Source organism: Limulus polyphemus, unplaced genomic scaffold (assembly GCF_000517525.1).
Source record: "Limulus polyphemus unplaced genomic scaffold, Limulus_polyphemus-2.1.2 Scaffold1848, whole genome shotgun sequence".
In the NCBI taxonomy this organism is placed as follows: domain Eukaryota; kingdom Metazoa; phylum Arthropoda; class Merostomata; order Xiphosura; family Limulidae; genus Limulus; species Limulus polyphemus.
The window spans coordinates 14,662-27,750 of NW_013667458.1; the positions used below are offsets into that span (position 1 = coordinate 14,662).

The 13,089-nt window shown below is 34.7% G+C and overlaps 1 protein-coding gene across 1 annotated transcript in view; it reads right to left on the reverse strand.

The window, feature by feature from the left end:
• Nucleotides 1-4,524, reverse strand: part of LOC106465142 (carboxypeptidase B-like) — a gene marked incomplete at its 3' end in the record, with an annotated part of 18,607 nt that extends 14,083 nt beyond the window's left edge. The window contains exons 1-2 of the mRNA XM_022392966.1: nt 4,490-4,524; nt 3,539-3,620 (exon numbers count right to left, since the gene is read on the reverse strand). Of these exons, the coding sequence (XP_022248674.1) occupies nt 3,539-3,620; nt 4,490-4,524 (117 nt within the window). The remainder of the gene's footprint in view (nt 1-3,538; nt 3,621-4,489) is intronic.
• Between the last annotated feature and the right edge of the window lie 8,565 nt (nt 4,525-13,089).

Here is a 13,089-nt window from a genome sequence, read left to right on the forward strand (position 1 = left end):
CGGGATGGAGGAAGTAAACAGCAGGACAGAAGGTGCTTTACCTGTAAGTTAAAAAAGATATACTCCTATTAACTACTCCCGAAAGAGAGGGAAACTGTTATAAGTGTTGAAAACATGGACTGTAATAACTAATTCTTTGACATTAAGCCATAGAGAGAATATAGTGATGATGGAAATTTTTCATGTACCCCATTAGAAATAAACAGTGTGATATTTAAAGAAACCAGTCCAAGGGTCAACGGGTTTATTGATGGGAAGACAAAACTGGCTTTACAATTACAACTGTTCAACCCAATTTGGTAATGAAAGATGGGAAGTTGCCTCTAGAGATTAAAAAGCAAAGAAAATGGTTTGATGCGAAGAGTATGTTGAAAACAGTTCCAGCAAGAGGAGAGTTGGAAGTTATCCTCATCATTGAAACCTTCTCTACATCACATGATGTGTTGTTTTTTTATTTCACGCAAAGCTACTCGAGGGCCATCTGCGCTAGCCGTTCCTAATTTAGCAGTTATAGACTAGAGCAGTGGTTCCCAACCTTTTCTCCGCCAAGAATTCCTTTTATTATAATTTTTCCACCCACAGCCCCATGTTTTTGAAAGTTTCCGCCTACTCAACAAACTGTTTTTATTAACTGATAATTAACTCGTTCTCCCACTTTTCACTATCAAATAAAGAATATATATAACTGAGTGTGCAATTAAAAAAACATCAGTATTAAAAAACTTACTTGTTTAATGAGATAGTATTACCTACGCGTACCTCCAGGGGTCCAGGGACCCCAGGTTGGGAACCACTGGACTAGAGGGAAGGCAGCTAGACAACACCACCCACCGCCAACTCTTGTGCTACTCTTTTAACAACGAATAGTGGGATTGACTGTTACATTTTAACACCCCTAACCACCAGGCCATGCCAGGCCCACATGATATGTAAGTAATTAAAATTGAGGAAGAGTGCATATTGGGAACCGACTTCATGTGAAAACATGGACGTGAGTTTAGACTAGCTTCATATAGCTTCACATTCTACAACCAAGCAATCCCCATGTACTGTCCGACAATTCTACCAACAAAAGTTGGATTTCAAGTAACAACAAAGAAGAAGAATGAAGATAGCCAACATGGAGTGCAACAGAGGTGGTTCAAGGCGAAAGTCGTCTGTTGCGATCGTATTTAGGAGAACTTAGTGAGAGAGCAGCCAACTGTTTAACTGCAATGAACGTTTCACCCAAAGCAACTCGACCTGTTGGAGAGCTCGAGACCACTTACAGAGAATTATTAGGGATACAGACACCAATGGATTTGCCCGACTATCTATCCAGAGAAAATTGTATCAGTGACAAGACAACAAGCAAAGATAAATAAAATTCCATCTCGTACGTTAGATCGTAGAGAAGAAAACCGTCAAAATAAAATCTGATTGGATAGTTTAGAGACAGTAAATAAGATAATGAAGGTTTTATTTTGTTAATTATAATTATAATTGTGTTTCGTTAAACATAATTAATTAATTATTTTGTAATTATAATGCTTATTTCTGAATTTTAATCTTTGTTAATTGTAAATAATGACTGTATTGCTAATTATGGAATTCTAACTTTGTTGCACTGTTTTATTTATGTATTAAAACTGTTCAAAACATTTCACAATCCAGGGAGGGGGTAGTGTTTTCTTCAATATTATGATTTAGATGTTTTGATTGCTAGATGGTGTTTCATTTCTGATTCCTTTCCTATGCAATCTGTTCACAAACACACAAATGTAAAAGCATTGTTATATGACTAATGCATACTACAATATCTATATCTTACGGTATTCAAGACGGATACTGCTAGTTTCATGCAATGTTTAATTTATAGAACTATAGGTACCGGATCTCTGTTGGGACTCCCACCCTTTCCAGTGGCTCAGCGGCAAGTCTGCAAACTTGTGACGCTAACAATCGCGTTTCAATAGCGTGGCGACCAGACACACAGATACCCCATTGTGTAGCTTTGTGCTTAACAAAAACCAAATCTAACCCTTTTGTAGGGGGGGGGGGAGTATGGAAGATAAAAAAATCAATCGTTATTGGGGAATGGGGCTGGAAAAAGTAAGTTAGCTGACTACATTACCCAGATATATATATATTGTCAACACAATTGAGACAGTCTTAAATTTACTTACAGTGTTTCCACCTTGAAATTAAAAATATTTTCCATCAATTTCCAGATGGGGGCGGAGGAGATCAGGCACTGGTTTTGTATATGCGCACAACCAAGAATTTTTCACGAAAGGGACTTGCTTTCAGTCCATGAAAAGAAAGTTTTGTTTGTAGTTAAGCACAAAGATACACAAAGGGCTATCTGTGCTATGCCCACCACGGGTATCGAAACCCGGTTTTTAGCGTTGTAAGTCCGCAGACATACCGCTGTGCCACTGGTGGGCCCATCAAAAGAAAGACCTTTACGAAAGTATGAATACAATTGTTAAAGAACGTAATACTTATTTTATAGATTTAAATACTTATAGTTTAAAACTATATAATAAGCGATTATTTTATATTTTCTAAAAGTGTTCATAACTTTACCTCAATTTACTTATTATATGAAGTATAGCTTAGATACATAACATATATCATATGGAAAATGTTAAGCATAATAATTTAATAAATAAGAGTTGAGAATAACACTTGTGTTTTATTAAACCAATCCTGAGGATGTAAGATGATGGAAACATATTTTTGTAACATATTTTCTCTCAGAGAACCTTTATATATTTGGTAAGAAAATAAAGGGATTTTTCTTATTTTAAATCATACTTGACCATTATTATAAACAATATATAATGATAATTCATGGAAAATAAATCAAAATTAATTTATCTCTTACAGCAGCGTTTCCCAAAGTATGGAGCGCCTCCCCAGGGGGACACAAATGGAGGGCGAGCGATTAGGGTAGAGTCAATACAGAGAAAATAATATGTAACTGCTACAATATATATAGCATTTAAATGTGTATCCGTATATTACATCTCGTCACTTAACTCACTCTTTCATTTAAAACAACAAAAAAAAAAGAGACGGCGAGCTCAATAAACCATTTTTATTAAGGGAAGGGGGCGTGGATGACAAATATTTGGGAATGGCTGCTCTAAGGTATAGCTATAGCAAAACTAGAAGCCATTACTTACGTCTCTACACGCGTAGGGTAGAATTATGCGGAGAAAAAAAGAGTATTCATAGCTGAAAGATTGAAAGAAAGCTGTAAATTGCCTCCGTGTATAATATAATAGTTACTAAGCAAATAACAAAAAAAAAAGAAGAATACTTCTTACAGTTTCAGGTTAGTTCAGATCAGAGATAACTATTGGGCTATCTGAATATGAATTTTCCTAGTCTATATACACATATTCTACAAATTTAAAAAGTTTATAGCCTCTTAAGCCCTCTCCCCCGTAGCTCGCATGTTTCTATGTAATACTTTATGACTGTTGAGATTTTAGGACCAACATACGTCAGACAATTTTTACTGTGTGTTAGGCCTTGGAGAATTACTTACCTCAGGGTCATAAGCCTCAGCCAGGTTTTTCAGCACTTCAACTTGTTGTTGTTTAGTTGGGAACAATCTCAGTACCTTGTAGCTGTGGGTGAAAGTTTCGATTCCAGGATAATTACAACATAAGTATGAAATCGTTATAACACACATATTCATGTAACAAATAAAAACGTTGTTTGGTTTAATCGATTCCTTTAACATGGATTCCACTTGAGCCAGTAACCTTGTCCGGCAACTATCAAGTCATATTTTCTTATTATACACGTGATATGGATAGAGTTAGTTCAAACTTAAGTTGAATTCTTTTTTCAACAGGGAGTTCTCATAAAGTGGGAGTGAATTTGACTGGTTGATAGTCAGCAAATAATAATATTTAAATATATATCGTTAGGTTTATATAAACTTAGTTTCATATTCTTTCTACCAGAGGTCCGAGCGTGGCCTAGTGGTTAGAGTGTTAGACCGAGGGTCTCTGGTTCGAGATATGTTACCAAACATGCTTTGCAATTTCAGCTGTGGATGTGTTATAAAAGCGACAGATAATCCTGTTATTTGGTCGAGAGTAGCTGTTTCGGGTGGTGGATGCTACTCACTGGTTACCTTCCTTTTGGTATGCAGTTCAAAACCAGGGACCACAGTGACATTTTCAAGTAAAATGATTTCTCAAACGAGGTCCACTATATAACAGAACGTTCGGCAAGATAAGTTGCAAAATAATACTGAGTTCCGTCAAAACTAACTCTTTCTATGCTATGAAATAAATGGACCAGACACACACACACGCACACAAATATTAATTTCATAAACACAATGTCTATGCTTATCGGACAGTCGCTTTTACTGCTGGATCTACTCCTTCAAGACTTATTTCCAAACAGATCCATTCACTTAAGATAATGTTCCAGGCTGTCTGAGCCTCAAGTTACATAGTTGGATTGGGAACGTCAGACTTACCCAATGCAACTACTGCAACCCACGTGACTGGCCATTTCCATTCAAGTATAAGGGAGATTGTAATCTCGTAATATCATCTGACCTACCATTGCAAACACTGTTGTCAAGTCCCCCAGTGACTCAGCGGTATGTCTGTGGATTTATAACGCTAAAAATTGGGTTTCGATACACGTGGTGGGTACAGCACAGATAGCCCATTGTGTAGCTTTGTGCCTAATTACAAACAAAAAACAAACTGTTGTCAAACTTCATGCATAAGGTACAGCTTTAGAGCCATAATTTCCATGGTCAGACCAGGTGTTATATCCAAAGGAACGACAAAGAACAAAGTTGAATAAAAGAAACCGATCTTAGTACTTTCTTGACCATGTAAAAAATGTTCACACCTAGAATAAACGAACCATTTTGAAAAATTCCTATATAAAAATAAAACCGCAGAAGGTTCCTGGTATACCTGCATACCAAACGACAATATCTGACCTGGCCGTATATCCTATGGTGTTCAAAGTTGTCGTTCAGGTGAAAAAAGAAACAAATCTTCCACTAGGACGTACCCTACGAGAGTAATCTTCGCTGGAAATATCAAGTATTATTCTTTAAATGTTCGCCTAATAAGGCGAGTTCAGTTTTATTTGTACGTTGCTTAACCTTTCTATCGAATTCCGGATATTCAACGGATCTTGTCTGGTCATCAGCGAGTAATATCCTAAAACATGCGTAATAGTAATAGGGTTGATCTGAATCTAGTGTAATATTTTTTCTTTTGAAAGTTTTCCTGAAATGAAAGTAATCTCATGTGGAAATATTAAGTAAAATTCTCTAAAGGTCAGTCAATTTATTTTAATTTCCTTTTAACTGGAAGTTCCACTAGATGGAGGCGTTTACTTGGAACTGGTTTAATCCAGTCCTGTTTGTTTGTTTATTGTTACGTACAGAGCTACACTATGGGCTATCTTTGTTCTGCTCACCGCAGATATTGAATCTAAATTTTTAGTATTATAAACCCTCAGACTTATCACTTAATGGGGCTTAATGACATATAAAAATTAAGACGTTAAATTCTCTAAAACTGTTTTTTTAGATGGAAAGTTGACATTAAAGTGGTTTTAAAGTATTATTGAAATATTAATTTTTGTATGTTTTCCACATTCAACACTATTTACGTTGCCCTTGGACAATAACGTAATCTAGCAAACCAGAATGAAGGTGCAATGTTCTGGCAATCCTGAGTACACGTTTAACCGGTTGTAACATTACTTTCAGAAAATTCCAGCCTTTTTCGTTTCTTTTCCTTCACACGAGCTTTTCCGTGAGCAAGACTTTGTATCGTTAAAATATTTTTATATTTTATTTACAAAAAAATAGTTCAGTACCGGAAGCGACACTAACTTTTTAAACACAGGTCTGATACTTGATACTGTAGCCCTCCAGTGGCTCAGCGCTAAGTCTGAAGGCTTATAACGCTAAATTTCGGGCTTCGATACCCGTGGTGGGCACGACACAGATAGCCCATTGTGTAGCTTTGCGCTGAACAACAACCAAACAAACTTGATACTAATAAAAGTTTGGGATGAATCACCTACACAGTAAACGAAAAAATAAAACATTATTTTGTCTAAGCATGAAAGCCTGTGAGGATATACATATATATGACCATTTGATAATGACAACGAAAACAAAACAAAAACCAACATTCAGAGATAGGAATGATGGTAATAATTTTAAAGCAAGTTGAGCTGGTATTATCTTAAAATGCTCTGTTGCTATAATTCACATATAATTAGAGCATTAGCCGTAAGGCAATGAGTATAAACATCTGAGTTTCTTTTAATTCTTTACTAACGAAATTTATGCGCAATCTTTCAGCAATAAACGACGATAATATCGTTCATCAAGTTAATTTTCGTGTACAAACATAGTCTTGAATGTTATATATTTATGCAGTTCTTACTGAGCTAACCGATTTTCAGAAATTCGTTACATTAAGTCGTAAACTTGATTGCACGAGCTACATCATTAACGTGAAGGTTGATGACCTGGCGAGCCACCTAGCGGCTAGGCTGAACCGTGGTGCATTTACATTGGATATTACACGGGTTATTATTCGTTTATTTATCAAGTTAAACTAGTTTTAAAACCTCACAAGACTTACGATATTATTTAAAATTTATTGTTAGCTTATTAGTCAAGTTCAGCTAGTCTTGAAGACACACACAAGACGTGCAGTTATCATACCCGATATTTGTTTTAACAACAAACACAAATTTGTATTCTGTTTCCTATGGATAAATCATGGACGACAATTAAAAACCTTTGAGTATTAAATTTCGTTAAGTTGAAAACCACTTGTTGCTTACAATTTGCAACATCCTATGTAATAGAAACAAACACACACGTATATATGGCACTTATACAAGGTGTTTTATATATACATACATACATACATTTGTGCTGACTACAGCCAGAAAGCACACACACATATATATTTAAAAGTGTGGAATGGACCACCTTGAAAGCTAGTAGGAGTATTCAACATGGCTGTTTCTTGTTTATAAATCCTAATTAAACAACATCAAAACTTGATGACATAAAGTTTAAAGAAGCAAGAGCTTTCGCTCGTATAGTTTTGATTAGAACATCGAGCGAGCAAAGCACTTTTAGGCTTACGATAAGAACGGGTTACAGTTGGTTAACTTGTTTATTGTTACTGTCTCGTATCCTCATGGTTCATGTACACAGAACCACTTTCATCCGTTGTACTGAAAAACAACAACAAAAATAACTCACTATCGTTTGCTATGATAAACTATTAGACAGACTAGCGGGATAAGTAAGATAATTTTGTTATTTTTAAGATTTTTGTTCACGTTATAGCAGGTTTTTGTAAGCCTAGCGGATACTGATGGAGAAACAACAACAAATTATAATGTGGAACACCAGAGAGAAGCATGTTATTACATACCGCCGATTGTTACATAAACCATTTTAGTCTTATTCTCTCTCTCTCTGTCGTAGAAGAAGGTTTAAGTTGTACGTATCGGAGAGACTCGAATCAAAATATAAAATCTCATACACAAAGCGTTCACAGAATATTTACTATGTTCTTATAAGTACAAACATCCAGTAATTAATTCTTCTCACTCATTAACTTAAGATAGATGAAGATTCCCTATGTAGTGCGAAATATATGTTGAATTATACCAGAGTATTTGTAATATGGTTTTCGAAGAAAAAAAAAAAGAGTCCTTTTAATATACAAGAACTTTCTTGGTACGCTCGTCTTAGCTGCAGAGTATATTTTGTTTTCAGGTTAACATATATACATAAATTATTAAATTATAGTTCACTAGATGACCAAAACTACCTTAGCAACAAATAATTTAACACCAATATTATATAATTCTAACATTACTTATCGTGCGTAACTAAAAGGCTTATCCACCGCCGTTATATTGAGTTGTACAATCTTTTAATTATGAAAGAAGTAGGGCTCTATTATTACTTTTCATACTGCTGATTGCAATTCAAATATACATATATTGTAAAAAAAACCTTCTACAGAAATGATTCATGAGTTTCTTACTTGCTATAATCCTTCCTCTCACATTCACTTGCCTCAGAGTCCCGTAGACTATTCGCCAACCAACAAAAGCACATGACCCAGACGTGCAGGTTGTAAGACAGCAGTGTCGAGGTTCTCATCGTGTTATTAGAGTGGGTTTCAAACTGCACTTGAAGTGACTTTATACCCACTATTCGTGCTTTAAGTTCGCCTGAGAAGGTGACGTGCTACGGGGTGTATTAGTTCAATAGCTGGAATCTCACGCAAGTACCTGATTATTACAGCAAAACAAAAAATTAATACACGTCAAATTTATTTATTAAAAAAGCAAGAGAGATAGAAAGAAAAATTATTTGGCTTTTCCCTGACCAAAATATGTTATTTCCTGACCATTTGATATATGCTTGTGTTATATCATTGAATTCTAGTAATATGTGAAAGTACAAAACATCGTTCACGGATAAAGACATGACAGGCTACATGTTAAGAGTCACAGGTTGCATAAATGGCACCTTACAAAGTTTCAGTATTGCCCCCTCCCTTGGTACAGCGGTATGTCTGCGGACTTACAACGCTAAAATTCGGGTTTCGATACCCTTGGTAGGCAGAGCACAGATAGACCATTGTGTAGCTTTGTGCTTAATTACAAACAAACAAACGAAGTTTCAGTATTATTGATACGTCGTCAGAACATACACAACAAAGGCAGTTAATTTCATTTGTTTGTAATAGTGCATACCGACCCAATTTTGTAGCTTTAATTTAAACCATAAAAACGCCATCACAGCACAAACAACACTGTGGATTTCAACATTTGTGATTATTACGTTTCGACTTTTAATACAAGTTTACTGCCGTAAAATGGAATATTCTTTGACAAGTATACGCTCCTCAGATGTCAAGTATCTATTAAAGCAACATTTGCTGATATGGAAAGATCCTCAAAAATGTACAAAGTTTTTCAATTGGTAACCAAGCACTAAAGTAAACTCAGATTTCCAGTATCTTGATATATATGGAAAGATCCTCAAAAATGTACAAAGTTTTTCAATTGGTAACCAAGCACTAAAGTAAACTCAGATTTCCAGTATCTTGATATATATATGAAAAGATCCAAAATGTACAAAGTTTTTCAATTGGTAACCAAGCGCTGAAGTAAACTCAGATTTCCAGTATCTTGATATATATATGAAAAGATCCTCAAAAATGTACAAAGTTTTTCAATTAGTAACCAAGAACTGAAGTAAACTCAGATTTCCAGTATCTATAAAACAATTTAACAAGTTAAAGAAATCATTTGCTCGTCCAGAACACGTTGTATTATTTTCGCACATGTTTTGTAAATGTGCGTATCAAATTCATCTATATCAATGGTACCGAATTATTAATTAACATGACCATATATTTATCAATCGATCGCCTTACTGAAAATATTTTCAGGTTCACGTAAGTTTTATTCGTTCACGAGATTTCTAGATTAACTAAGTTGTAAATTTTTACAGTACGATTCATACACGGAATCAGGCCTGCTGAGAAAACATTCATAACATTTATAGTTTCATTATAATTCTACGATTCTAGAATTCTATGATAATGTAGATAATCTTTCTCGTGGAAGCTACGGAAATTGGCACAGACACGAATGTTACTGCATGTAAACATGTTCATCAATGACAATGATATTGTAATACAGTATTACACCACTCAAGTGTCAAGTTTTTTTCATTTTGCTCTTACATAATGTTGCTTATTACATTACATAAAAATTGTTACTAAGTAAAACTTTTACTGACAGTATTCACATTATTTTTATTCTAATATGATCCTTGAATAATAAACATTAGCACAACACCATGCTCGACCATACTAACATCCACTACACTATATCCAAAATAATTAGTATCTCGATCTCAAGATCTTGTCGTTGTTTGAAAGATCCTAGTTTCAAAACAGCCTCCCAGCGGTACGTCTGAGGACTTACAACACTAGAAACCGGGTTTCGATACCCGTGTTGGGCAGAGCACAAATAGCCCATCGTGTAGCTTTGTGCTTAACTTCAAATAAACAAACAAGTTTCAAAACAATACTAAAACTGTTAGTCTTATTATGTAACACTGCGCTTGATTATCATTACCTTCTGTTATATTTTTACCTGTCTCTAGCATCTTATTTGTTGTTTGACAAACAGTTACTTTTTCTAATATATTACTCAGATATTCGATGCTTTAAATGATCGATTACTAGGTGTTCATTAAAATATAGACTATAAGGTAAATATGATGTAATCAATCATTTATTGGCACAAATTAATCTGTTTCTACATATTCTCAGAAACCCTTAAACTTGCCATATTATTAGTTACTCTCAATGAAATATTCTATATTTCAATATTTTTAATTCGATTTTTTTCCCAAACTTGTTTTCCCTCAATCAATATTTTGCTTTAAATGGACTTTCCTTAACCGTCGCTAGTGATATTATACCCATCTCTTGCTATTGTTTATATTGTTTATTTGTAATTAAGCACAAAGCTACACAATGGGCTATCTGTGCTCTGCCCACCACGGGTATCGAAACCCGGATTCTAGCGTTGTAAGTCCGCAGACTTACTGCTGTGCTACTGGGGGGAATCTCTTGCTATTTGTGATACTTAGCGATATAAATGTTGTTTTATAAGTAATTAAAACAAGTGACTGATAAATTACTTCATATAATAATTATATTTATTTTCATAATTAACTGAATATGTATAAATACAATTAAAATAATAAATAAATACTACAGTTAAAAATAATAACTTCCTTTTATTTACGACTGATTTACAGTCACCATAACACACGTTTAAGCACTCGTTATCGCCAGAAGTAGAAATTACTATAACATTCCACTATTTATACTTTTTATCATATCTTAACTTGCATGTTTTTACAGGATATCACGCCATCTGCATACATTCTGCTCCGCAAATCCCCCATATATGTTTAATAATACATTATTATTTTTCTTAAATTTAATTATTTCCAATGACTCACGAATATTTCTGGTATTGTCAATTTTAGGTGAAACTAATAACATAACTTTCTCCAACTGGATCATTTGTTGTGTTATAACTACTTTACTCTGTGTTTTAGTGTGAACATTCTACATTCACAAATTACTTTATAAATACCCGTTTTTGTCCATTATATTAAATTTATTTTTAGTTACATTCAATAAGTGATTAATCTTGTTTATGGGTTTATGTATAGGGTAAAAACTGTTGTTGTTTTTAAATATTAAAAGATTTACAAGATAAACTTGGTATATAGGGTAAAGTTAACCTTACCTTAGTTTTTACAGATACTTTAACCAAATTACCGTTATCAGACTTTTGTTTCATAAATTTGTTAATTATACTAGCAATGATATCTGGGCAAAAACCTCTTTCAGCTGCTACATGTTTCAACAATAGTATTTCATTAACTAATTCTTGTGAGAAACACTATTCTATAATTCTGTATACATAAAAATATAAAAGCTAGTTATTACAAATAACTTTCTTAGTAAAATGTAAACGAAGTAAAAGTGCACCGAAATTTATAAAAGAGAGTTATAATATGTAAGCTTCAACGTTTTTTTTACAGAACAAAACAGTTTGAAGTTCGTTATTCAACAGAAAGGAAGCATTATAGCTAAAGAAGAAAATAAAGTTTACCATTTACATTTGTTGAACGCTAAAAATATTGAAGGAATGATGTGGACAGTTTGGAATTTCGCGCAAAGCTTCACGAGGGCTATCTGCAATAGCTGTCCCTAATTTAGCAGTAAAAAGACTGGAGGCAAGGCAGCTAGTGATCATCACCCACCGCCAACTCTTGGGCTATTCTTTTACCAACGAATAATGGAATTGACTATTCATTTCAGTTGGAACGAAATGAACAACAGAACAAATGATGCTGCTGAAGACGTGTCACCTGAAAAAGACACTGTCGAAGAAGAAACTCTACCCGGTTTTGAGAAGGGAAACAGTGAAGCCCTTAATGAAGTTACTACCACTGATGTGACATTTCCTGATGGAGCAGATGAACCCCACGTGAAGCAGAAACCAATGAGACGGAGACCAGTACGGGAGAAGATACGTCCTGTAAAATTAAGATACTTTGTTGTATTTTAATTTTGTGTTTGTAAATTCTGTACATTTAATTAAGTTATTGTCAATTATTTATTGGTTTAATGAAAGTGGCTATTGTTCGGGACGAACAATACTAAGGAAGGGGTAGTGCTACAACAGAGGAAGTCACGCGACGGTGGGAGCATGCGTGCTGGAGTTTCTCGAAGGATCATGAATTTTCCTGGCAACTCTAGTTTGTTCGAGGCGCCCTCTTTTTTAATATATAAGCCTGGCGAGAAAAACCAGTGCGATTGAAGAGACATAGATATATACGCAGACAGATTGAAGATAGAGATAATTCAGTCAAGCGAATAGTTTTAATTAAGAAAGGACTTGTATCGCCGAAGTTGCTCGGAAAGAAGTTATACCGGAAATTAACAAACGAGCAGATACGTAACAGTATCTAGCATGTATTGAAAAACATATAACGAAAAGTTACGTTCATACGAGGACAGAAGTACGACGTTTAGTAGGCTTTGTTGGCCCGTCTCAGGATCGAATTTCAAAACTAAAGATATCTATATATGTTTGTTTTGAATTTCGCGCAAAGCTACACGAAGGCTATCTGCGTTAGCCGTCCCTAATTTAGCAGTGTAAGACTAGAGGGAAGGGCTACTCCGTTACATTATAACATTGACCGTTACATTATAACGCCCTCACGGCTGAAAGGGCGAGCATGTTTGGTGTGACGGGGATTCGAACACGCGACCCTCAGATTGCGAATCGAGCGCCTTAACCACTTGGCCATGCCGGGCCTTCTATATATATATAAAATAGGAAGTTTGTTTATTTGTTCGCTATAGGAAATCAAACAGTTGACTTACAAATTTTAAAATAACTTCATAATAACCAGCTTTTACAAGAAATTTAATGGTGCTATTTTTTTTT